This window comes from Arachis hypogaea, chromosome 9 (genome assembly GCF_003086295.3).
Source record: "Arachis hypogaea cultivar Tifrunner chromosome 9, arahy.Tifrunner.gnm2.J5K5, whole genome shotgun sequence".
Classification (NCBI taxonomy): Eukaryota; Viridiplantae; Streptophyta; class Magnoliopsida; order Fabales; family Fabaceae; genus Arachis; species Arachis hypogaea.
Window position 1 is genome coordinate 65,867,984 of NC_092044.1, and position 27,898 is coordinate 65,895,881.

Below are 27,898 nucleotides of genomic sequence, written 5' to 3' on the forward strand. Positions count from 1 at the left end.
TTGATTCCCTTGCCGAAGTTTTTTTGCAGGCTTGGAGTTAGGGTTCTGGAGGGCAGTTGGATTAAACAGAAAAGTGTTCAATAATAAACTGAAATTATTATTATATAACATCAAAATTAATAAAAAGGATTTCAAGTAAAAACTTACACATTCAGTTGAGCTTCTTGCTCTGATTACCTTGCTGGAGTTTCTTCGCAGGCTTGGTGTTGGGGTTTTGGAGGGCAGCTGGATTAAATAGAAAAGTGTTCAATAATAAACCGAAATTATTATTATTATATAATATCAAAACTAAAAAAAAATTAAGTAGAACTTACTTATTAACAGAAGCTTCTTCTGTTTGAGTTTTCGAAGGGACAAAGGTTAAGGTTTTTTGTTGTTTTATCGCTTTCACAAGAAAACTTGGAAGAGCAATTGCAATAGGAACTCTGATGAAGGTAAACAAGAAAGGAGTTAATGTTGAATGATTAGAATAGGAAAGTAAATTGAAAATCTGCACTAAATTAAAGCTGCATATTGATTAGAATATGATAGTAAATTGGAAAACTCACGTATCCTGAGATTGAGATTGAATTTCTTCTTAAACCACAAGGATTTGTTGTTGAGAATCAAGTGTTTTGGCTACTGATAATTAAAAAAAATTCTGTGTCAATAATTAAACAAAAATTATTACGTAAATTTAAAAGACTAACATAAGTATTTAAACTTATATAGTTGGAAGTTGTAAACTCTTTTTTTTCCTTTTTTTCATGCCATTTTTTCTTCTAAAAATTATAACGGGGGATTCAGGAGTATTTTTTCTAATAAAAAAGATACGAAATTAAAATCATCAACCAATATATTCTAATTAAAACCAGAAGAAGTAAATAAATGTTAAGAAGAATTACTTGGTATTGCTCGATGCATTTACAGACCGTGCCAAGCTCGTCTGTGTTTGTAAGTCAGGTTCACTTTCGCTGCCCAAATTTGCAGTCGGTAGTCTAAGCAAAAAAATAAATATTATTAAGTAAAACAAAAGAAACTACATGAGGTTTTAGGAAAAGTTAATAGAGAAAGAAAAAGAACTTTATATAAGAAACATAATCTTACGTTTGCGATAAATCATATCATGCACCCACCGAGTCATGGTCTAAACATAATATATATTTATAACAACAAAATAATCATTTCTAAATCTTACTCGCCTTCGGATTCAGTTTCACTTTCCGAATCTGTGTGAACAATCTTCCCTTTTCTGATTTGTTTTTTTTGCCACTCTTTGCAGTTGTTTTCTTTTCTTTGGTAGTGTTTTCTTCATTTCTTCTTCTTCTCTTCAACACATACAGAAAAATTTTGTAAAATAATTATATAAAACTTTAAATAAATAGATAATTTTCGATAAGTGATGGTGAGAATTATACTCAGATTCAAAAAAAGTTTCTTCTTCCGAAGACGAATGCAAGATGATAAGTTTCTTTTTTTCTTTCTTCTTTTCCTTAGTTTTCTCCTTCTTTTCTTCTATCTCTCCCCCCTCAATTTAGCTCTTTTCATAATCCTTTAAAATAGAAACTTATTTTGTTAGCACAATAATTTAGAAGCATCTGAACTGAAATTTCAAGAGAAATAATTTTTTTTATATACCATTTCATTATTTGCCTCAAAGGCAATCTGGTCAACCAGTCTCCTCCGTGTCCAGTTCACCAACCATCGTGGTCCGGGAGCGTCATCTTCTTTTGGATGAGGGAACTTTGTTTCATGGAAATATATTAACATTAACAAAAAGACGCAGCTGTCAACGAAAAGTTTGTGTCCTGCTCTCTGGGCTTTGATCTTGTTGATCAGGAAGCTCAGCACATGAGATGTCCAATTCCATTGTCGGACTGTGTCCACATGAAGGGCAGGCAGTTTATGGTTCGGAGAGGCTGTGCTTACTTTTGTCGACAACAAGAAGTATTTTTGGACGAAGACGATGAAAGTTGCCTTGAATTTCAACAAGTTTTCCTCTCCTTCAACACTCATATCAATCACAAATTTTGTCAAAGATGCCAAAGTAGTACCTTTGAAGCTGTCAACAATCTCATTCTGCTACTCATTCAGTTTGTTGTACGCAACTTTTTCAAGAAAATGATCCCCTATAATATTTCAATATAAACAAATCAGTAAAAAAGGCTCAATTCATTTTTTGTATCCAAATGAACCTAAAATAAACTAAGGAATGAATCGAAATTATTTAAGGAATAAATTTTTTTGTCAATATTGAATGAATGAACTGAGATATTTTAATATAAATAAGTTAATATAAAAATAACAAAAAGATCAAAAAGGAAAAATACAAATGTAAAAGATGGAAAGTATAATACCGCCTGCATTTAGACCTAGGGCATCTCCTATCTTTGCAGGGTTATGTAGATTTTGCCATAGCGAGTGTCTAAGAATCCATGATAGAGATCAAAACAAAGAATAAATTTCCTCAATAGCTTGTGTAAGACATTCAATTCTGGAATATGTCTCAGTTAGGAATGGCAAAGCGGGCCGGCCTGCACCAACCCGCCTCGCCCCGCCTAGGCCTGCCCTATAAACGGGGTGGGCCAGCCCGCCCCGCCAACTAAAATAGATTCAAAACGCTAGCTCGTCCCGTTTTATGGTGAATTGGTGGATCGGCGGGCTAGCCCGCTTAACTCTTTTTTTTAAATAAAATTCATTAAAATTTACTAAAAAATAATAATTTAAAAATTAAATACAATTAAAAAATAGTGAAATTATAATAAAACTTTTTTACTATCTTTTTTAATTTTTCACTTCAATAAAATTGTTCAAAATAGTATTTGTCAATAGAACTATCTTTATTTTAAAAAACAAGTCACATAATTCGAACAAATATACGAAATTGTAAAATAAATAAAGGTTAAATTACACAATTGGTCCCTACACTTTCAGTAAAATTACAAATTGCTCCCTACACTTTAAAAATTTGTAATTAGGTCCCTAAAGAGAATTAAAATTTACAATTTTGTCCCCATCGTTCAAAAAGTATTTGATTTAACAGAATATTCTCAACATATTCTCAATTTTCAATAGAACTATCTTTATTTTAAAAAACAAGTCACATAATTCGAACAAATATACGAAATTGTAAAATAAAATAAAGGTTAAATTACACAGTTGGTCCCTACACTTTCAGTAAAATTACAAATTGCTCCCTACACTTTAAAAATTTGTAATTAGGTCCCTAAAGAGAATTAAAATTTACAATTTTGTCTCCATCGTTCAAAAAGTATTTGATTTAACAGAATATTCTCAACATATTCTCAATTTTAACAGAATATTCTCAGTATATTCTGAGAATATTCTATTAAATCAACACTTTTTGACTTGCGGGGACTAAATTACAAATTTTAATTCTCTTTAGGGACCCAATTACAAACTTTTAAAGTCTAGAGACCAATTTACAATTTCACTGAAAATGTAGGGACCAACTGTGTAATTTAACCTAAAATAAATAAAGTTAATAACTAAAAGAAGAATAGAAACAAAAACAAAAAAAGTGTTTGAAAATTCTATAATTATTAATTTTATAATAGTAATTACTCTTTTATTTAATAAAAAATAAAAAATAAAAAACTCTGTCCCAGCGGACCAGCCTGCCCCACTCCACCAAAACCCGCCAATTTGGCGGTGCGAGTTTGGCGAATTTTTTTAATTTGGCGGGCTCCAAATCCTAGCCCGACCTGCCGTTTTTAGCGGGTTTAGTGGGTCAGCCCGACGGATTCAACTCGTTTTGCCACCCCTAGTCTCAGTGCACCGAATCCCATTTCTTCAACAATAGTTTTCTTTTCTCACTCAATTCGGTCAACACCCTAGCTATCGATCTTGTTGAGCATCTCAAATCGTGAGTTTTCTGGAACGATTTGAAACATTATATTATGATATATTTATGATACAAAAATAGAGTTGATTTAATGTCTATATGCTTATATTATAATGCGGCTTCTCCTTTTTTGAGATGGTCATCCATTTTATTTTTGCTATAAGGAATAAAAAATTTGGTCAATACTTAACAGGTGAACATCACTTAAGTCACAAATGAACCAAATTTGGTTCAGATTTGAACAAAAACTAACAAAATAATCTCACATAAACAAGTTCAGCAAATTCAAGTGAAACCAAACTATATGAACGTAAATTAAACTAAGAAATGAACTTAAATTTCTTAAGGAATAACAAATCGGGTCAATACTTAACAGTAGTATCAAGTGAACTTCACTCAATTCACAATTGAACTGAATTCGGTTCAAATTCGAGCAAAAAGTCATAAAGAGTTAATCAACAAGAAAAGCACATTCAATTTATTAATTTAACAACAACATTAAGTGAACCTCAATTAATTCACAAATGAACCGAATTTGATTCAGATTTGAACAAAAGCTAAACAAACAACCCCACCTGAACAAGTTCAGCAAATTCAAGCAAAACCAAACCAAATGAATGTAAATTAAACTAAGAAATGAATTTAAATTTCTCAAGAAATAACAAATTTGGTCAATACTTAACAGTAGTATCAAGTGAATTTAACTCAATTCACAAACGAACTGAATTTGGTTCAGATTTGAACAAAAGGTCATAAACATTCAATTAGCAAGAAAATCACATTCAATTCATTAATTTAACTGCAGCATCAAGTGAAGCTTAGTTAATTCACAAATGAACCGAATTTGGTTCAAATTTGAACAAAAACTAACCAAACAACATCACATGAACAAATTCAGCAAATTCAAGCAAAACCAAACCAAATGAATGTAAATTAAACTAAGAAATGAACTTAAATTTCTTACGGAATAATAAATTCGGTCAATACTTAACAGTAGTATCAAGTGAACCTAACTCAATTCACAAATGAACCAAATTTGGTTCAAATTTGAACAAAACGTCATAAACATTCAATCAACAAGAAAAATATATTTCAATTCATTTCTGCATGCAAATGAGTTCAATTAAACTAAGAGATGAATCGAATTATTTATCAGAACCAATAAACTAACAACACAGTTTCGTTTGATGTCCTATTTACGAAGAAAAACAAGAAAAAGTAGAATCAGAGAAGTTCGATCTACTAAATGAACGAACTCGATCCGCTAAACCTTAAATCGAACTAGAAGAAACACGAGATCTGCGAGAAATTAATTGAACATAATTACAATAGTTTTTTCAGTACCTTACGTAATCTTTATTTTTGTTTTTGTGTATTTTTTGTTGATGAATTTAAATTTACCACCCGATTTTATAGTAATTTTTACAAAAAATTTAAAAGATTTTTAAAAAATTTTGAAAGAGATTTAAAATTTGTTTGTTGCAGTTTTGAATTAAAAGAATGAACATTTTTTTTTATATTTTAGTGTGAATTGAAATATTTTCGGACATACTCTCACTAATGGGAGTGAATTTTTTAGTATTGAACCTGGTTGATTGAACTTAACACAAAGGTGCTTGGATGTTTAGTTGGGCTGAATATTTATTTATTCTTTGTATTTAGTTACCAACCACACTAAAAGGCACACCGTCTTCCCAGTTCCCACTCTAATTTTCGTTTTTGCTCTCCCGCCTCTGAAATCGCTGCGGCCGCCGCTGTCTTCGTCTCCTACGCGACTCACTTGACAGCGCAACCGCAACATCTCTTCTCATTCTCGTTATTAGACGATTATTTTTCAAAAAAAAAAAAAAAGAGAAAAGAAAAGACCAACCCGTGAAGACCTGTGAAGTGAAGTGAATAAATTCGTTGTGTGAAGCTCACTCTGAGCCACCCTATTTTGCATCCATTCATAAAGTAAAGCAAAGTAAGCATCTGGTTCTGCAAATTTATTTTGTGATAACCAACGTAAATTCGTTTCAAAATTTCTATTTAATGTGTGCCTCACTTCATTATTCCCTAAAATTAAGAAAATTAACTGTATCGTTTATTGTTATTCCCCTCTCGTCGCCGCCTCCAGCTTGCCGCCGAGCTCCTCCCTCTCTCTCCATCTGCAAGTAAGTTTGGTGTTTGATATGAAATTGATGTTTGCTGTTTTTGATGTTTTGTGTGTTTGCTGTAAAATTGATGCTTTTGTTACTTTGTTAGTTTGATGTTTTACTAAGTAAATTGGTAAATTTGAATGAAACCTGGCTACTTTATTAGTTTGCTGCAAAATTATAATCGATTTTTTTTTTAATTTTTTTCGGTTTTTTCATTTTTTTTAAATTTTTTTCAGAGATTATTGCTTTGTGCATTGTTCGTTGTATTGTGTGTTTATATTAAGAGGATTAAAGTTTTACCTTTTATTTTTTCTTTTATTAGGCTTTAGGCATACTCAGTGGAACAGGAAGGTGTGTGTTTTGTGCTGCAGAAACTTAGGTGAGGTTTGAGTATGCTTCAGAGTGTGCGCACCTTCTCCGGTTTTGGCTTCAGGCCTTGCCTTCATCATCATCATCCTTGTACCAAAGCAGCAACAACAACAAGTAGTTCTTCAGCTATCTCACTTGGCTTCTTCATGGAGCAAACCCCTCTTCCTCCTTTTTCTTCTTTGAAGTTGAAGCACTCTCAGCAGGCCCAACTCATTTTCCAAGCATCACAAGATCCTGTTTCCCTAAGGTGCGTATTTTTTTTATTTTTTATTTTATTTTTTTGATTATCTAGTTTCTCTCAGGAGGTTGAGGTTGTTGCATTTTTATTAGGAATATGTATTTGCTAATGGGTGCGCTATCAGCAGTTGTTAATGTTACCAAAGTTGAAACTTTTAATTGAGAGAAGGAAAAAAAAAAAAATCAAAGTTACAAAGCTTACAGCAATTGAAAGTTTCAAAAGTTTTCAACATTGGGAACTTTTGGCCCTTTTTGTTGATGGATTTTGTTTTAGGCTTGTTGTGAGAGTAGCCCTTTCAGAATTCAGATTTAGAGTATTAAGGCATATAAAAATAATTGTTCCTAGTCTTGACGTTTAGGAAGCTGAAAATGTCTGTAGACGATCAACAAAATTTTACCGTGCCATGAGAACACATGATTGGATATCCGTGTAATATAAACAATATGTAGTCTTAAAGCATCTGAAACCAAAAATGTCGGTGGAAAGCTCAACAAATTTTTTATTGATGGTCTTGTGTATGTGTGTAGCAATGATGAATTGCCGGTCCGCGGACTGTCAGAAGTGATTGTTGGGGTTCTGGGAGGAGGCCAATTGGGTCGCATGTTATGTCAAGCTGCTTCTCAGATGGCAATCAAAGTCATGGTCCTAGATCCACAGGAGAACTGCCCAGCAAGTTCCCTGTCTTATCATCATATGGTTGGAAGCTTTGATGACAGTGCTACTGTCGAGGAATTCGCAAAGAGGTTTGTTTTATGCAGTATACGATAATTTTGAATACGTCATCTCCTTATTCGAAATAATCTGTATTTTCTGGTTTGGTTTGTGTTTAGGTGTGGAGTATTGACGGTTGAAATTGAACATGTTGATGTTGATACATTGGAAAAGCTTGAGAAACAAGGAGTTGACTGCCAACCCAAAGCCTCTACTATAAGAATTATTCAGGTATTATCTAGGTAGATTCGGTGACATTTTCTTGGTGTTCACTTATTGGATTAATAGACAAAATATGAACAATTTGATATTCCCACTTGATGCATAAAGTGTTGCAGTGGCATATCTTCAAAAATGTTCCACATTCATTCAGAACAGAACTGTTAACTTCTGTTCTAGAATTTGGTTCTATGATTTTGTCCTTTAAATGGATATGTTATATGATATTTTTAACAGATTATCATGTTGTTTTAAATTTAAGTTAAAAAAGGATGTTATTTACTAATGATTTCAGTGATATGACCTTTAAAATGTTATAGGATAAGTATCTGCAAAAGGTTCATTTCTCACAGAATGGAATTCCACTTCCTGAATTTATGCAGGTCTGTGCTGCTTATCCTAGTTATAGTTAGAGTAGTACCTAAAAATTGGATCTTTAAGATTGTATACTGATGTGAGAATGTACATTGTACAGATAGATGACCTCGAAGGTGCCAAGAAAGTGGGGGAACTCTTTCGCTATCCTCTAATGATTAAGAGTAGGAGATTAGCTTATGATGGGCGAGGAAATGCTGTTGCTAAAACTGAAAATGAACTTCCCTCTGCTGTGGATGGTAATTGTTTTTTTCAATATGTGTATCTTCTTTTCTTTCTTCGAGGGGAAACTTAGAATAAGTGAAATTGATCTTTGATTAATACTTATTATTAGCTCAAAGAAGATTTTTTATTTTTTAATTTTTTTTTTAAATAAAAGGCCCTACCTGTTTATGTATGCATCGCATTAATTTTCTTTTTGTTCTTTGACTCCTCCCAAACTTTGCAGCTCTTGGAGGATTCAGCCGAGGTTTATATGCTGAGAAATGGGCACCTTTTGTTAAGGTTATCTGTTAGTGACTTTTATTTTGATAATTTTCCGTTATTCACATATTGTATGTTCGAAAGAATATTGCTGGTTTTTAGTAATTAAGCCACCATAACTTGGACTTTTGTATGTGTGATTTGCAATAAATTTTGAGTTTTTGTAGGATGCTTGTTTTATTATTAACTATGATTCTCATTCAGCTAACAGTGCCCTGATTTATATAATCCAGTAATCTTAACAGAATTTCCCTCTAAAAGTGAAAACAGTTTGTCTTTCAATGAAATGTAAATTATCATGAGATGTAACAAACTCATTCAATTCCAAAAATGTACTTGTATCACTTGCAAAATTCTCTTGCTGTTATATCTTTTCTGATATGTAGAATTAGGATTAAGCTTCATAGTGTTCGTGCAATTTTAATTTGCAGTTACTTAAAGATGTATTTTAATTCACTGAAAACATTGTATAATTGTCATAACTTAAAACTTCTAATTTGTCAGGTCTTTTTGTATTTATGGATATTCTGACATTTTCTTTGTCCTATATAATTGCAGGAGCTAGCTGTGATTGTGGCAAGAGAAAGAAACAATTCTATTTCATGTTATCCTGTTGTTGAAACTATTCACAGGTAAGATGAAGAGTACTTACATGCTTAGTAATTAAGGTGTTGAATCATGAATGTTTTAGCAATATAAATGTTTTAGCAATGTAATACATCTGCCTTATACAATCTGCTTAGGGATTTACATTTTGTTTTAGGGACAATATATGTCACATAGTTAAGGCTCCAGCTAATGTGAAATGGAAGATTAGAGAGCGTGCTGCTGAAGTTGCATGCCTTGCTGTTAGATCACTAGAAGGTGCTGGTGTGTTTGCAGTTGAATTGTTCTTGACAGACGATGGACAGGTTTTGATATTATATTTTGATTTAGACAATATGATGTTATTTTCTTCTTGAAAGCGAAATTTGCTTTCTTTTACTGTTAAATCTTCTACTGCTGGAAAATGCATTGTATTTGTTTTTAATCCCTTATGGTGATGGTGCCTTTGACAGATTCTGTTAAATGAAGTAGCTCCTAGACCTCACAATAGCGGGCATCATACAATTGAATCTTGCTATACCTCTCAATTTGAACAACATTTGCGCGCTGTTGTTGGTCTTCCACTTGGTGATTCCTCATTGAAAACTCCAGCTGCCATCATGTACAATATACTAGGTGAAGAAGAGGTTAGCCTTTCATTTCTTTATTTTCCCTTTCCTTTTTCCTGCTCCAGTCCTTATTGCATATTTTTAATACAAATGCTGGTCTATTGATGTTCCTGCTCTGGTGATAGAATATTTGAATGTCAATAAAAAATTAGATGGGTTATAGTATAGTTAAATTCTCTTATTTTCATAGACAAAAGATACATTAGTTGGAAATTAAATGTTTGTTCGAATTTATGTTGGTCAAAGTAGATGCAGAATCTTCTTTGTTTTCATGAATCTGAACAGAAATGGTTCTCATTTAATCTTGGTCCATAGATCAATGATAGTTATGCACTTATAGGTTGTCGAATTCCTCCTTTAATTAATTTACGTTTTTTCTGAAGATCATTATGATATTTATTCATGAAATCTGGTTTATGAATATAGGGGGAGCTTGGTTTTCGTTTAGCTCATCAATTGATCAGAAGGGCATTGACTGTTCCTGGTGCTTCTGTTCATTGGTACGATAAACCAGGTGAACCTCTGGTTAAATATCAATTTCAGGTTGATCACTCCTAGCCACCTCACTTATCAGCTATCACTGGTTGATTATTTGTATGACAATTTGTCAGAAATGAGAAAGCAAAGGAAGATGGGCCATATCACCATTGCTGGAAATTCTTTAGGAAATATTGAAAGTGATCTTGCTACAATAGTAGAAGGGAAAAGGTTAGATGACAAGTCTGCTGGTTAGTGACACAAACATCTTTTCACTTGTATGTTATTTTTGTATACATGTTAAGCTTAGGTTGCTAGAGAAAGGATGATGGATGCTCTTCATAGTTAATTTCAATTTCTGTCATGGGTGTTGCATAAATATTATACAATATTACTTAAATAATATGACTGCCTGTATAACCAATTGAGTTTAACTTAGAATTTGTGCAATTTTCAAATATCCACTAGTTGTGATTGTGTCAATTCTTTCACTTGTGTATAAAAATATACACTGCTCATCCAGCCAAATGTATTTCCTTTCTATATTCCCTGTATATTTTCCATTTTTCATTGGATACTTGTCATTTTAATGCCACAAAATAGGTTCCTCAGTTTGTAATCACATTTTCTATTTTGTTTGACCAAATTTCAAATTTTATTTTAATATGTTTAAGTCATTTGGAACAAGACATCTTCCTTTTCATTATTGGGAAAACAGTATAGTGGATCTGTGTATTATCTTATGGAAGAATTCTGAAAAAAATGATGAGTTTGAAATTACCCAGATTTTATTATGGCCAGAGAAATGTGATATAATCACCCCTCCCCCCCCCCCCCCCCCTCCTCTCCAAAAAATAAAAAACACAGACATTTTTTCTAAAATAGTTATTAGTTGGTGAATGACTGGAGAGTAGTACGATAAGATCATGGAACTAACATAAATTCACTAATTTTCTTCCTCTAATTGTCATTTATTTTGCAATAACCTTTGAAGTGAATTTTTTCATTTTGCACTTGGTTATTCTTTATTTTGTTTGTTGAATGTAGTAACTCCACGTGTGGGGATCATCATGGGTTCTGATTCAGATCTTCCTGTTATGAAGAGTGCTGCTGAGTTCTTGGAGATGTTTGATGTTCCTCATGAGGTCAAATTAATTAATTTCCTTTTTTTTAAAACTTGGGTGCTGTATGAAGATATTTTTCTTTACCTATGTCTGCATCAAATTTCAGGTAAGAATAGTGTCAGCTCATCGAACTCCAGAACTGATGTTTTCTTATGCCTCCTCTGCTCATGAACGAGGCATACAAGTTATTATTGCTGGCGCTGGTGGCGCAGCTCACTTGCCCGGTAAGCTATTTCAATTGAAATTTATATAAATTTCTTATATAGATCAATTGTCTTTTGGCATTAATTAAGCTTTTTGTATCTCAGGTATGGTTGCTGCTCTTACTCCCCTGCCTGTCGTAGGGGTTCCTGTGCGTGCTTCAACCCTAGATGGAATAGATTCACTCTTGTCAATTGTCCAGGTATATCTTTGTTTAAATTATATCTTACCAACATTTCTATGCTCTTCGTTATTTCTTTTTTATGCTTTCTAGTATTGCCTCTTGAAGATACAATAATAATATGTTATGTCGTATTGCTTTGTTTTTAAAGCTTCTGATGAATATTTGTTAATGCTAGTGAATGAAGATGCATGTTTGTTTTAGAAAACAACCTTGTAATCCTTTTTTTGAAGCAATTTTTGAAGAACATGAAGATTTTTAAAGGGTGCAGTTCTTAGCGAGTTAAACAACTACTAGAAGCAAAACTGGATGCTGAAAAACAGTGTAACTATGTAATTGAAGGCGGCTTTCATTTGCCACTTATTACCTGCTGAAATCGCTTTGCTAATACAATTTTTGTGTTTCCATTTCACCCCTTCGTCACATTCTGGCAGTTAGGCACACATCCACTTGTCACATAATTCACATACTTTGTTTTGAGCAAGTAATCAAATGCAAGAAATGAATCTGGAAAGCAGAATCTTTGGATAATGTACTCTAGCTGATAATTGCTCTTCTTGGCCGTGCAGATGCCAAGAGGTGTCCCTGTCGCCACCGTTGCAGTCAACAATGCCACTAATGCTGGATTGCTCGCAGTGAGGATTTTAAGTGTTGCTGACGATAACCTTCGATCGAGGTTTGCTCCTTCAGCTTCTTCCTTTCTCTTAATATCTGTCATACAAAATTTGTTTAATGCAGTAACACTCACAAAAGAATAAAGTATTATAAATTATTTCATTTTTTCGCTTAATAATATAATGTGATGAATAATGCAGGATGAGCCAATACCTAGAAGACCAAAAGCAAATGGTATTGAAGAAAGGAGATAAGTTACAAAACGAAGGTTGGCAATCTTACTTAGATAGTTGAACCAGTCAATTTAGTGATTATTTTTCCATAGTCTGTTGTAATTTTTGTACTGCTACAAAGTTTTGACACATGAGAAAATGTCATAATGAGGGTTTTCACATTTTAAATGTTAGAGGGCATCACTAATAAGTGGATTAAGGTTGATAGGTGCAACAATAGGAACAATAGAAAGAACTTAAAGGTTGTAATCTGAGTTAAAACCCGTCCTTTAAGTTTTTTTTTTTGGTTGCCCACAGTATCCCTCAGCCTGATAGGTCAAAGACTAATCCGTCACGGATTTGAGCTCCATTTAAGGATCTGACGCTAGTTAATGGGTTGTTACATGCACAAGGTGGGATTCAAACATCTGACACTTGTTTACGTGGACGAGTGAGCTGACCACTCGACCAACCCAAATTGGTTAGTCCTTTAAGTTTCTGATGCAATCAATTTATCAAAAATTCATACATAAGTTTGAGACCTCCGCACTCCTTTGGCATTGCCATCCACACGAACCTGGTGTATAGTGGCTTTTTGGCATTGTCATAAGATCACTACACATACTAACTTTGGTTGGTCGAGTAGTTAGTTTACTCGTCTGCTTAAACAAGTGTTGGTAGATTTGAATCTATCTGGTGCATGTAGCAAATTCTTAAATGGAGTTTCGACTTACGACGGATTAATTTTCTCAGTTGGAGTTAATTTGGTTTTGAATTTTTTTATTGTGAATCTAATCCTCTATAAATTTCATACAGATGATGGTATTGGGATGCTAATCTGAACATTAAAATATCACATGGAATACTGACTTATTTTGACCATTCTATTTGTCATAATATTATTTGCTTGACATGTCATCTAATACGTTATTAATTTGGTGGCATCCTAATAACAATGAGAAGACGACTTGTAGACATTAATTCGATTCTTAACTAAAAAGCTTAAGTAACATTAATTAGCGATTACATCTTTGAAAACCAAATTGATTGCTATTTCAAATATTAACAGAGTCTTGTACAACTAGGAGCCACATTTCATGCACTTGGGTTTGAGAGCTCTTGCATTAGAGAATCTTAATAGGGTTATAACTAGTGGAAATGGACCGAGCTGCCTCAAGTTATAGATTTGATGAGTCATTGCAAATGGATGGTTTAAGTTTAGGCTTGTTACTTCTCGTAGGATTTTTTTGAGGATTGAGTCCGACCTGTTTAAAGTGACAAGCCTACAAGTCTATTTGAAAAATCTGTTTTGTAAATTATAATTTAAAACAATAAACTTAAAAATTCTAAATTAACGTTAAATGTATTTCAAAATTTATAATTCTTAATTTGTAAAGTATAATTCATTTATATATAAATTGTTAGTCATATATCATAGTTATACTTACAATCTATAAACTTTTTTTTTTGAACAAAAAAGTTATAATTTTATAATTAACTAGACTATTGATTCTTTTTAGTTTTGTTTTGTGTTTAATATAAGTGAATAGTTGAAACTCTAGATTAAGAATAATTTATTTTACAAAAAAAAAATAATTTAATGAGCCGACTTAATGAGTTTCGTAGGCTTTTTTAAAAGCTATAGTCCAGCCCTGTTAACTAATAGGCTTTACAAAAATCTCAAGTCTAACCTATTTAATAAAACAAGTTGAGTTGAATCGAGTCTAAAATGAGTCTAGTTACAAGCTCCGGTCCATTTTCATTTTTAGGTACAACTAGAATGACTAAGTTTTCAAGAGATCATCAAATATTTTACATCCTGCCAAACCCAAATGTAATTGCTTAATCGTGAAGGTTCTAATATTTCATATTTGGCCGTGAAATTAAAGTTGGTGATATGGTGTTTAACTTTAACTTTAATGGTTGATTTTGAATTTATCCATACGAGTCAGATATACAATTAATTCAATATCCAACCTAATCGTTTTTCACTCTTAGAAAAGAGTCAAGTATGATGTCCAAAAAAAGAAAAGATACGAGTCAAGTCACCTTCCAAGAAAACCAAGTGACCATCCAAAAACAAAATAGAGCCGAGTCATATGTTATACGTGGAATAAGGAGTGCTGTCTTATTTATTTTTCTGCTAAGATCTACTGACTTTTTAAAAGATAAGTTATAAATGATAATTTTTTAAAAAATATTATAACATCCTACCATACAAAGCCTTACGCTGTAGTCGTAAATCAAAGGTGATGAACGACCTCTAAAAACAAATGTACTTATGGATAGGTTGAAGAAATGTAATTTAACTAAGAGCATGTGAAGAAAAGACAACCAATAATCGCATCACACTCGAACGTCGACAATAAACATAAACGACAAATATATATATATATATATATATATATATATATATATATATATATATATATATATATATATAAAAGAGTTCAAAGAAAATACATAGTAAATACTAGCCTCGACCTGCGAAGACAAGACTGACTAAAAAGTATTGTTCATACCCTGGCCCAACGATAAAGGCCCATGTCCAAATAAGAGGCCTAACCTGAAGGGTTACGCCTAGATAAAATACCGACCTTCACATAAGAAGTCGGTATCAACCACGACTTGGTCTGAAGAAGTCGGGTAAGAGGTTATATGGCAGATAAACACTCATTCAAATGAGTAACCGCCCCGAAAATCTCTCTAACCGCTTCATAAAGCCGTATCTTAACCTCCCCAAGATAATGGGGACGGTTAGCACCCTAAAGATACGGCACTACACCAACGGTGGTTATTGGCTCGCCACTATAAATACACTGACACCCCTCAGGTATCTCTAAGTCCAATACTCTCTAGACCTGCCTACACTCTTGCTAACTTAGGCATCGGAGTGTCTTTGCAGGTACCACCCCCCATTCACTCGCGGGCACAAGTCGGACGGAGCCTCCCGAGTTGCAGATCCATCCGGAGTTCTCCTCCTTCACACACTTGGGCCGTCAAACGCCATCCATCGTATTAATCTCCGGTTACCTACCGTAACATTGGCGCCGTTGCCGGGGACCCGCGAGATCATCCCTCGATGGCAGATAGATCCCACGAAGAAGGCCATGCCGAAACAGATTCTGAACAAGAGAACCTTGATATGGGTAATGGCAATGAAGACAACGACCAACACAGAGAGGGTACCTCCGGAGTAAAGAATCCAAAGGTAAATTCCTCAGATGGGCGTGAATCAGAAAAGGACGGACCATCCCACATGGCTGAACTAATGGGATTGGTCCATAGCCGCCTGGAGCAATTGGAGCAAGAGCGGGAAAAACAGAAGGAAACCGAAAGGTACCTTAAAGAGGAGATGGAACGGCGAAAAGAGTTAGAAAGGAAACTCTTACAGCTAGAATCCTCCCTCAAGAATTCCCGCGACGAACAAGAAGATCAACTCCCGGGCGGAGAAGATCCTTTCAGAAGTTCCAAGGAACTTCAAAAGCCCTGATATGGACCTCTATGATGGAACCACGGATCCGAAGCATCATCTAAGCAACTTTAAAAGTCGGATGTATCTAGCCGATGCCTCCGACGCTACGAGATGCAAGGCATTCCCGACCACTTTATCGAAAACAGCAATGAAGTGGTTCGACAGCCTTCCCCCGAGATCCATCACCAGCTTTGAAGACCTCTCAAGGAAGTTCTTGATGAGGTTCTCAATTCAGAAGGATAAAGTAAAACATGCACCGAGCCTCCTGGGAATAAAACAGGAGGTCGGAGAGCCTCTACGAGCCTATATGGAAAGGTTCAATAAAGCATGTTTGGAGATCCAAGACCTACCCACAGAGGCAGTCATAATGGGGTTAGTCAATGGGCTCAGAGAAGGACCCTTCTCACAGTCCATATAAAAAAGACACCCCGTTTCTCTAAGTGATGTACAAGAAAGGGCCGAGAAGTACATCAACATGGAAGAGAATGCAAAATTAAAGGACCTGAGTTGGCGACCTGGACCCACTTCCTCATCCAAGGACCAAGAAGAAGGAAGAACTCGGTCTCGAAAGGCCCAGGAAATATCACTCTTATACTCCTCTAAAAACCTCTTTAGTGGACGTATACAGAGAGATTTGCCACACTGAAAGGCTTCCACCCCCTAGACCTATTAAAAATAAAAAAGGGGGAAGCCGCGGCGATTATTGCGAGTACCATAAGATATATGGTCACTCCACTAACGACTGCTACGACCTTAAGAATGTGATAGAAAAGCTGGCTAGAGAAGGTCGGCTTGATAGATATCTCATGGAAAGGTCGGACGGTCACGGAAAGAGAAAGCGAGATGACATGGATAGAAGAGATCCACCTTCACAGACCCCAGAGAGACATATCCACATGATCTCAGGAGGGTTTGCGGGAGGTGGAATCACCAAATCTTCTCGCAAAAGACATCTCAAGAGAGTCTATCAGGTCGGGGAGGAGACACCCGACCTCCCCACCATCTCATTCACAAAAGAAGATGGGCAAGGAGTAATTCCCGGGCACGATGACCCCGTGGTGATAACCGTGATCCTAGCCAATGCCCATCTCCACAGAACCCTAGTAGACCAAGGAAGCTCGGCGGACATCCTTTTCAAGCCCGCCTTCAACAAGCTAGGGTTAGATGCAAAAGAGTTGAGAGCCTACCCTGACACCCTATATGGGTTAGGGGATACGCCAATAAAACCACTGGGATTTTTACCCCTTCACACCACTTTTGGAAGAGGGGAAAAATCAAGGACTCTGAGCATAGACTTCATAGTCATCGACGAAGGGTCAGCCTACAATGCCTTAATCGGCAGGACTACCCTTAATCGCCTCGGAGCAGTGGTATCCACTCCCCACCTTTGCATGAAATTCCCGACTCCAGGAGGAATAGCAACGGTAAGGGGAGATCAAATATTGGCAAGGAAGTGCTACAACGAAAGCCTAAATCTGAGAGGAAAGGGCAAAGAAGTCCACACCATAGAGCTAGGCGGCACAAGAACCAGAGAAGAGTTGCGACCCCATAACGAATGGATTTTTGCCGGTATAGAAATTATCAAGTAATCAATCGTAGTATAGTCTAAACCGACGCAAAATCCATCATCAAACAAATCTACAATCTATAACCGAGAGTATTAGTCCCGAGTCGTTCTTCCCTAGGAATGCTACAAGGATGCATGTATTGGTTAAGTGATCTTTTTGTGGCTTGAAGAATGTGGCATAAAAGCGTGAATAAAAGAAAACAACAATCAATCAATATTAAAAGTCTTGGCCAAGGTTGAACATTGGAAGTCCCATCACTATAGCTTCATTCAATTGTGATAACAAAAGAGTGTTGCTTTACTTAGTTAACCCCTAATTATAGAGGAAAGTCAAGTAAAAGTAATTAACTCAAGTCACAAGTCCTAGTCTCACCCTAGGGAAGTCTAGCTTTAGTGCACTCTAAGTCAATTAGCAATCCTCAATTCTTAATCAACAATTGACATCCATTATTCAAGTGTCTCCAATGACTCAACCACTAGGCCAAGTGAGGGAATACTACTCCATATCTAAAGTTGGCATTTTCTCAAACACTTGGAGGACGAGAATGAAAGACATGGTAAAATGGAGAGAAAAGAATTAGAATCAAAGCAATTCAACACAAGAGATTAACAACAATCAACAATGAACAACAATGAAAATGAAATCTTCAATGAATCAATAGAATCCAAAACAACAAAGTTAAACCTAAGATCTATGACATTTGAACAATTACAAACACTAATGAGATTAGAGAAGAGGATCTACAACATGAACAAAGTAAATTGAGTGTTGTAATAGATCTCACCAAGGAATGGTTGAGAATTGAGAAAATGAAGATGAATCCTAGAGAGAAGTTGGAGTTTCTCTCTTTTCAAATGTAACTAACTAAAAATATCTACCTAATGATCTAAAATTAATCTATGGATGTGAATGTGTGTGAATGAATGAATTGAATGTCAATCCCCTTCAATCCTTGGCTCTTATATGCAATTTGGCGCCAAAGTTGGTTGCTGAAAACCCTCTAAAATCGCCAGACACGTGCTGTAATAAAAGAATCACGTGCGGGCTACGACGCGTGCGCGCACGGTGCGCGTGCGCGTCCTCGGCCAATTCTGCGATGTGCGCGCAAGCGCCTTGTGCGCGTACGCGTGCTTGGCCGAGATCAATTCTTTGGCCTTTTGTGCTTTTCTCCACTTGCATGCTTCCTTCCTTGCTTCCTTTGATCCATGCCTAGCCTATTTCAATCCTGGAATTACTAACAAACACATCAAGGCATCTTATGGAATCAAAGAGAAATTAGAATTCATCAAGATAAGGCTTAAAAAGCATGTTTTTACACTTAAGCACAATTATGGGAGAGATAACAAAACCATGCTAATTTATAGGCTAAATGTGACAAAAGGTTATCAAAATACTCTAAATTCAATACACAACAAACCGTCAAATTGGGGTTTGTCACCCCAACCGGGAGGAAAAACCGAGGAGATACAAGTCGGTGAGGAGGAAGGAAAAAACACTCACATAGGAGCCAACCTAGGGGAAACCCTAAAACAAAGGTTGAGGGAACTCCTAAGAGTTAATTCCGACCTCTTCGCATGGAAGGCTTCCGACATGCCCGGGATTGATCCCGAGCTCATGTCCCACAGGCTCTCGGTTTACCCAGGATCCCGACCTGTGCAGCAAAGAAGACGCAAGCTCGGCCCAGAGCGAGCCTCAATAGTAGAAGAGCAAGTACAGGCGCTTTTGGAAGCCGGCTTCATTAGAGAGGTCAAGTACCCAACATGGCTAGCCAATGTAGTGCTAGTCAAAAAACAGAATGGTAAATGGAGAATGTGCGTCGACTATACCGACTTGAATAAGGCATGTCCTAAGGACCCTTATCCTCTACCGAGTATTGATACCCTGGTGGACTCCAGCTCGGGGTACCAATACTTATCATTCATGGACGCCTACTCGGGATATAACCAAATCCCGATGCATGGACCCGACCAGGAGAAAACATCGTTCATCACACCAAGAGCCAACTATTGCTACGTGGTCATGCCATTCGGGCTGAAGAATGCAGGAGCCACGTATCAAAGGCTGATGAACAAAGTGTTTTCCCCCCATCTAGGGACCCTAATGGAGGTATACGTCGACGACATGTTAGTAAAAACCAAGCAAGAAATCGACCTCTTAACCGACCTCTCACAAGTCTTCAACACTATAAGGTTGCATGGGATGAGACTAAATCCCGCAAAATGCGCCTTCGCAGTAGAAGCGGGGAAATTTCTAGGCTTCATGCTAACACAAAGGGGGATTGAGGCCAATCCCGACAAATGCAGAGCCATCTTAGAAATGAAAAGCCCGACTTGTTTAAGAGAGGTTCAACAGCTCAATGGCCGACTTGCAGCACTCTCCAGATTTTTGGCAGGATCGGCACTAAAATCCCTTCCATTATTCTCCTTATTAAGAAAGGGATGCCAGTTTGAATGGACTCCGGAATGTGAGGAGGCGTTCCAAGAGTTCAAAAACTTCTTAAGCCAACCTCCTATCTTAACCCGACCAGTACTGGGAAAAGACCTTGTCCTATACCTATCCGTGGCAAACAGGGCTGTCTCATCAGCCCTGATCAAAGAAGACGAGGTCAGTCAACACCCGGTCTACTTTACCAGTAAGGTCCTACAAGGCCCTGAGCTAAGGTACCACAAACTAGAGAAGTTTGCCTACTCCTTAGTAATAGCCTCACGAAGGCTACGACCTTACTTTCAGGCTCACACAATAAGAGTCCGCACGAACCAACCCATGAAGCAAATCCTCCAAAAGACGGATGTTGCAGGGAGAATGGTTCAATGGGCGATAGAGCTCTCCGAGTTTGACTTGAGATATGAAACTCGGACTGCAATTAAAGCCCAATGCCTCGCCGACTTCATTGCAGAATATGCAGGTGAACAAGAGGAAAAACCGACTACATGGGAACTCTATGTAGACGGATCCTCCAACAAGACAGGGAGCGGCGCAGGCATAATATTGGTAGACGGAAAAGGAACCCAGATTGAGGTCTCCTTAAAATTTGAATTTCCGGCTTCAAACAATCAGGCAGAATATGAGGCCTTGATTGCCGGATTAAAATTAGCAGAAGAAGTCGGCGCCACAAAGGTGATGATCTACAGCGACTCACAAGTGGTGACCTCCCAAATAAGTGGAGAGTATCAGGCAAAGGACCCCAATATGAAGAAGTACTTGGAGAAAACCTTGGAGCACCTTGGGCGCTTTACAGAAACCGAGGTTAAGCATATAACTCGGGATCTAAATAGCAGAGCTGACGCCCTATCCAAGTTAGCAAGCACCAAACCCGGAGGGAACAATAGAAGCCTGATCCAAGAAACTCTCCAAGAGCCCTCGGTGTCAAAAACAGAAGACGAACAAGAGGTACTTGAAGTAGTCGGTCTAGACCTCGGATGGATGAATCCCTTAGTCGAATACCTGAAATTCGACATCCTCCCCAAGGAGGAGAAAGAAGCTAAAAGGATCCGAAGGGAAGCACAACTTTATACCTTGGTGAGAAATGTCCTTTACAGAAGAGGGATATCAACACCATTGCTGAAGTGCGTACCGACCTCAAGAACCACCGAGGTATTGGAGGAAGTGCATAGTGGGACCTGCGGAAACCATCTCGGAGCAAGGTCGCTGGCCAGAAAAGTAATCCGAGCAGGATTCTATTGGCCGACCTTGCAGAAAGATGCCACAGACTTTGTGAAAAGATGCCAACCATGCCAGATGCATGCGAATTTCCACGTAGCTCCACCAGAAGAGCTCATCAGTATCACTTCCCCCTGGCCTTTCGCAAAATGGGGAATGGATTTGTTAGGTCCTTTTCCCCAAGCACCAGGGCAAGTAAAATACTTGATCGTGGGAATAGATTACTTCACAAAGTGGATAGAAGCAGAACCATTAGCCACCATTACCGCTCAAAGAAGTCGCAGGTTCCTCTACAAAAACATTATCACAAGGTATGGAATACCTTATTCTATCACCACAGATAATGGAACCCAATTCACCGACGCTACCTTTAGAAGTCTCGTAGCCAGTATGAAAATCAAGCATCAATTCACCTCGGTGGAACACCCACAAGCCAATGGGCAAGCCGAGGCAGCTAACAAAGTCATACTGGCAGGATTGAAGAAGAGATTACAGGAAGCAAAGGGAGCTTGGGCTGAAGAGCTCCCCCAAGTGCTGTGGGCTTATAGGACAACCCCTCAATCCGCCACAGGAGAAACACCCTTCCGACTAGTCTACGGTGTAGAAGCCATGATTCCCATAGAAATCAATGAGCAAAGCCCAAGGGTAATTCTCCATGATGAAGTCGGAAATGTACAGGGGCACAAAGAGGAGCTCGATTTGCTCCCCGAAATCCGAGAAGGTGCCCAGATAAGAGAAGCGGCGTTAAAACAAAGGATGACTACCAGATACAACAGAAAAGTCATTCGAAGAACATTTGCCTTAGATGACTTGGTCCTAATCAGAAACGACATTGGAGTCAACAAATCGGGAGAAGGAAAGCTCGCCGCAAATTGGAAAGGGCCATACAAAATCAAGGAAGTGTTAGGGAAAGGTTGTTATAAAGTAACCGACCTGAATGGCACTGAGCTACCAAGGTCGTGGCATGCTTGTAATATGAAAAGGTACTACAGTTAAAAGCGAACTCTACTCCCTGATGTACTCTTTTCCCAACTTCATGATTTTTTCCCAAAAAGGGTTTTTTCTGGAGAAGGGTTTTTAACGAGGCATCATAGTAGAGACTAAGGGAAAAAGCTATCAAGGCCCTTAGTAGCAAAGAGGTACCTTCCCAATTAATAAAGATCTTTTTTACAATATCTCTCTTAAAATCCTCCTTTATTTTCATAAGTCTTTCTACGAAACGCGCCGACTTAAGCTCGACAAAACGTGAAAATCCCATGAACCGACCTAACATGGTCGTCAGGATAAAACGACGAGGTACAAGTCGGCGTAAAGAGGTTATATGAGTTGATCGTATTAAACTCGGGAACAGTCCGACTCCTAAGTCGAAGACAAGAACCCGAGTAGAAAAACTCGGATATATTCCGAGTAAACGAAAAACGCATCGCAAAAATAACCTAAGTCATAAAAACTCACTAAAGCAAAAGTTGAGTATAAAGGATAATAAAAGAGATATCAAAACCTGGAAAAAGTTCAAAGGTTGCATGCAAGCCTTTGAACTTAAAGGGCTCGAGAAAACAATACAAGCTAACAAAAGGTTTTTCCGAAAAGATCAAACATATCCAAAACAGAAAAGCATGTGCACGCACAAGGTAACTTAAGACCCTTATCCAAAAAAGGGTATTTATTTCGTTTAAACCCTTATCCAAAAAAGGGCACGGATCGGAATATTTTGTTAACGGCCTTAAAAGGCCAGAAAGCAATTGTTCACAACCACCAACAGAGAAATAAAGTTTAAAAATGGGGGGACCCACAGGCCGGGCCCCCATATAGCCATAAAAAATAATAGAAGTCATTTTTTGATCGGAGTAGAGGAATCACCACCACCAGGAGAAGCGCCACCAGGACCGGGAGGAGGAGCCGAAGAGGAAGTTGGGGCAAGGATTGAAGAACTCGGAGCATCTTTGGAACGAGGAGGAGACTCAATAATCCTCTGTCCCCGAGTCTTTTGGTCTGACTCGGAAACGACCTCGGGGGCAGGAGGATCAACAATGGCACCATCGATAACTACCTTATCAGGATGTAAAGGAGAAAGGTCCAAATCGGGAGCAATAACTCTGACTTGTTCCAAGAAAATCCTCCAAGACTCCTCGGCGCCCTCGGCTATAGAATCCTCCAACTCGGCGTATGCGTTCCGGGAATTCAGCAAGTCCTTCCTCATAGCAACAATATCTTGAAACAAACTGTGGTAGCTCTCTTGCGCTGTTTTCCTCAAATTTGCCTCCAAGGTGCATTGAGCCCGCAGCTTACCCTCCTCCTCCTTAAGGTGATCCCTCTCTTTCCTCAGTCTATCTCTCTCCTCCTTCAACTCTTTTTCATGTTTTTCATAAATAAGAAGTCTCCCCTCTAGCTCATCAACCTTCGAGGACGCCCCCAAAGAGCTGAGGGGAGCCTTCTCAAAAATGTCTAAGAGTTTGCTACAAACACCCGCTGTCCTAAAACTCTCCTCGGCCATGGCGGTAAGGTGGTTTCGAACAAAAACATCATCCATACTTATAAAAGGATAGATGTTCTTTCGGACGAATGCCAAAGCATCCGCCTTAACCCCACCATCAAAAGAAGAAGAGCCAGACTCCGAAGTCTTGCGCTTCTTCTTCTCGGGCTCAGAGAGAGTTTGGGCAGAAAGGGGTGGTCGGGGCAAACTTGAGGAAGAAATGACAAGGGGTTGAGAGGGAGTACCCACATTCTTAGGAGGAGGAGGAGGAGGTGGAGAGATGACCGTCTTGGCCCTAGCCCGGGACTTCGCCTTAGCCTCCTGGACCCTTTGGTAGGCCTCCTGAGCGTTCCTTTTTGCCATATCTACAAAAGAAGCAACCAAGTTACAAGTCGGTAAAACACAAGTCGGCGGAAACAACTCGGAAAAAAGAAATGCATGCACTACCTATGCAAGATTGAACAAAAGTCGACGCCCCCTGAAGGATTTTCCTCGTATCTAAGTATGGGGCCTTCCCCCACGCTTCTCGGAAAAATCCCACAATGGCCGCCTCCACCTCGTCTAGGTCATCTAGACCAATCTTTTCGCAAGGGGAGGCCGGCAACCAGTAAAGGGGAAAGCGAGGGGAGGAATGCTCGTCTAGAAAAAAGGGGTGGTGACCCTCTACGGCTTGAACTTTGAAAAAGAAGTTTTTGAAGTCGTGAAAAGATTCATCAAAAAGGGTGAAAATCCTCCGACCTTGAATAGCTCGGAAGGATACCCATTGTTGTTTGTTGTTTAGCCCACTAAAGGGCTTAGTCATATGGAAAAGATAAAAGAAAATTCTCAAGGAAGTCGGAAAATCCAGAGCGTGGCTGATAAACTGGTAAATCTTCAAAAAACCCCAAGAATTGGGGTGAAGTTGAGTAGGGGCAACTCTACAGTGATGCAAAACAGATATCTCGAAATCGGAGAAGGGAAGAGAAACACCCAAACGGGTGATCATACATTCATACATAAAGAAAAAATGAGGGGCCGCCTCATTCTCCCTCCCAAAACAGACCCGGTCTTCAGGACCCGGGATTATCAGTTCATATTTCGGCTCGTCCTCCTCCGAAGTACAGAGCCTATGATGAGTACGAAGATGAGTAATGAACTCAGCATCGACCAACGGTTCCTCCCCAAGAACCGTAACGTCAACCCACTGAGAAAGAATGTCCACAGAAGCCATTTTTTTTAAAAAAAAAGAAAAAGTGGCAGAGACCTACAAAAAGGAAAAAGAAAAAGAAAAATAAAAAAACAGGGCCCCTAAAGAGGAGAGACATGAAGCTAGAATCTACAGGACAACCTATCCACTCGCAAAACAAAACATGCAAACATAAAGCATGACATGACAAAAACAAAACTAACCTTTATCCGAAAATGAAGGTTGGAGAAGAACAGAAGTCTTCGAACGCAAGAATGCAGCACAAGGAGAAGTTTGAAAGATTGCAGAAACGGAAAATAGAAAGAGATGGAAAGTATTTATAAATACACCCAGGGGCATAATGGTAAAAACGGAGCAGTCATTAATGAGATTGCACCGTTACCAAAGCCCTCAACACTTCCCCAACGGACACGACGCTTGAACTGACGTAACTATCAGAAACAAAAGGTCGCGAAAATCACGTCGGTTTCTAAGACCCTCGTTTTCTTCAAACAAGTCGACTACGCACCCGAGTTGAATACTTGAACCCAAACTTTAAAGAAAATTTGGGCTCAAGTAGGGGCACTGTTCATACCCTGGCCCAACGATAAAGGCCCAGGTCCAAATAAGAGGCCTAACCTGAAGGGTTACGCCTAGATAAAATACCGACCTTCACATAAGAAGTCGGTATCAACCACGACTTGGTCTGAAGAAGTCGGGTAAGAGGTTATATGGCAGATAAACACTCATTCAAATGAGTAACCGCCCCGAAAATCTCTCTAACCGCTTCATAAAACCGTATCTTAACCTCCCCAAGATAATGGGGACGGTTAGCACCCTAAAGATACGGCACTACACCAACGGTGGTTATTGGCTCGCCACTATAAATACACTAACACCCCTCAGGTATCTCTAAGTCCAATACTCTCTAGACCTGCCTACACTCTTGCTAACTTAGGCATCGGAGTGTCTTTGCAGGTACCACCCCCCATTCACTCGCGGGCACAAGTCGGACGGAGCCTCCCGAGTTGCAGATCCATCCGGAGTTCTCCTCCTTCACACACTTGGGCCGTCAAACGCCATCCATCGTATTAATCTCCAGTTACCTACCGTAACAAGTATAATACAACACAGAAGTAAACAAAATACAACCTATTTCTCTATAAACCAGCCTCTAAGAGCAATATACATGTACATATACAAAAGTGGAAAAAAAATCTAAGTACAAAATAAAGAGGAGTCTTCACTTTCCACAGAGATTTTAGCACGCTCAACGAGGTGCATCACGCCTTGTATCTGAAAATAAATAATTTCCAAAATGAGTGAGAACATCATCCTTTCGGGCTTTCAGTAGGATAACACTTCCAAATAGAGACGATGTAAAACGATACAAACCTACTAGGCATTCTTAAACTCCAATCATTCAAGGTTCAAGCCTAGGGTCCTTTCTAATCCCAGGCTCTCCTAAATTATAAATGAAAATGAAATTAAAAGCAAATTACAATTAAAAAAAAATTCACTATTCTAGATGCTTCTTGTGGCCTTGATTGATTCGTACATGTGAGCTGACTTGCTTGAGCTTTGAAGTGGACTTGGATGAGAGACATGAATTGTATTGAGCTCCAGGGGTGATTTGATGTTATCGGGGGCATTTTTAGCATTGCTAACGCTAAATAAAATGCTCCCAGACCCTTTATGGCGTTATCCCCAGCGTTTCTGGCGTTGCCAATGCCCAACAGGAGTTAGTGAGCCAACGTTGGCATTGCCAATGCCTTTATATTTTTTTTTTGTGAAAAGGTGCACTTGTGCGTACCACATACATGTGCGTACACGCACTTTGTGAAATCTTCAACCCTTGTGCGTACGCACTCTTCTTATCGCAGGCATTGTTAAGACCAATGTTAGTGTTGGTAACGCTGACTTGTGCGCACGCACAAGCCACGCACACTCCTTGAATTATGGAGCTTTTGTGCATACACACAAGCCCGTGTGTAGGCACACTTCCCAGAATCTGCAGTTGTGGCGTTGTTGGCCTCATGGTATCGTTATCAACGCCTTTATAACTTTACGTTCTTGTGCGTTGTCCTCTTCAGCCTTTGCTTATTGCATCCTATCAAGCATTACACATAGTGCATCAGAGTAATATACAAGATGATCTTAATATACTAAGTGTGCTAATAATGCTCATAATCACAACTTCACTTAGTATTATCTATTTCATCATATTTACCCTATATATTCCTAAATTAGCTACAATTTCACTTATGCTTAATATTTTATTTCATGTAGAGATATTTCATGCTATTACTTATTTATTAACAAAATTTGTAAGAAAACTCAATAAAATCTACTAAAATAATAACTAAAAACCGGCAATGAGGCACATGCATCAAGAAATGAGATCCAACATGCAAAATCAAGGAGCTGCAAATAAAAAACTTGAAACACAAGTGGGATATCTTTCTCAGCAAATACCCAAACCCATAAATAGTTTCCCAAGTGATACTGAAAATAATCCTAGGGGAGAAGCAAAGATCATGAAGTGGGAAGAATGCAAGGCAATCATCCTGAGGAGTAGGAAGGTTTTGGAAGAAGAGGCCACCAAGCGGGAAGATCATAATAAAGAAGCCCCAACAAAGGAGTTGGAGGAGCAAAAGCAAGAAGGAAACAAAAGCACACAAAATGATGATTCAATGAAGCAGGAGGCCATGAAGCCCTTTGTGCCAAAAACTCCTTACCCCCAAAGGTTCAATGGAAATACCAAGGAAAAATAATACTCTAGATTCCTAGAAATATTCAAGTCACTTCATATCAACATTCCCTTCATAGAATCTCTTCAACAAATGCCACTGTACATCAAGTTCATGAAGGAATTGCTACCAAAGAAAAGTCCCTTGAATGGAGGACAAACTATTGTGATGACCAAGGAGTGCAGTGCTCTCATCCAAAGAGAGTTGCTAACAAAGAAGAAGGACACGGGAGCTTCCATATCCCATGCACCATAGGCAACAAGACAATTGACAGAGGATTCTGTGACCTTGGAGCAAGTATAAATCTCATGCCCTTGTCCTTGATGAAGAAGCTCCAAATTACTGAATTGCAGCCCACACAAATAGCCCTCGAATTGGCTGACAAATCCTGTAAACAAGCACTTTA

General features: G+C 38.1%; 1 protein-coding gene across 5 annotated transcripts; it reads left to right on the plus strand.

Moving 5' to 3' along the window:
• Nucleotides 1–5,367: 5,367 nt before the first annotated feature.
• On the plus strand, nucleotides 5,368–13,283 carry LOC112711008 (phosphoribosylaminoimidazole carboxylase, chloroplastic). Of its 5 annotated transcripts, none has more exons than XM_072202995.1 (19): nucleotides 5,422–5,807; nucleotides 5,961–5,997; nucleotides 6,305–6,598; nucleotides 7,117–7,332; nucleotides 7,420–7,531; nucleotides 7,840–7,902; nucleotides 7,995–8,133; nucleotides 8,343–8,398; nucleotides 8,936–9,009; nucleotides 9,141–9,288; nucleotides 9,436–9,609; nucleotides 10,018–10,105; nucleotides 10,203–10,319; nucleotides 11,116–11,213; nucleotides 11,299–11,416; nucleotides 11,501–11,595; nucleotides 12,144–12,250; nucleotides 12,390–12,457; nucleotides 13,218–13,283. In XM_072202995.1, exons 3-19 carry the CDS (start codon nucleotides 6,375–6,377, stop codon nucleotides 13,241–13,243), a joined length of 1,923 nt encoding a protein of 640 aa, XP_072059096.1. In that variant the 5' UTR covers nucleotides 5,422–5,807; nucleotides 5,961–5,997; nucleotides 6,305–6,374; the 3' UTR covers nucleotides 13,244–13,283. The 5 variants fall into 5 exon arrangements, with proteins under 5 accessions (XP_025619303.1, XP_072059096.1, XP_072059094.1 ...); XM_072202993.1 differs by lacking the exon at nucleotides 13,218–13,283 and adding an exon at nucleotides 12,720–13,216; XM_072202994.1 differs by lacking the exon at nucleotides 13,218–13,283 and adding an exon at nucleotides 12,720–13,216 and having other exon boundaries at nucleotides 5,429–5,807; nucleotides 6,354–6,598.
• The last annotated feature ends 14,615 nt before the right edge of the window (nucleotides 13,284–27,898 follow it).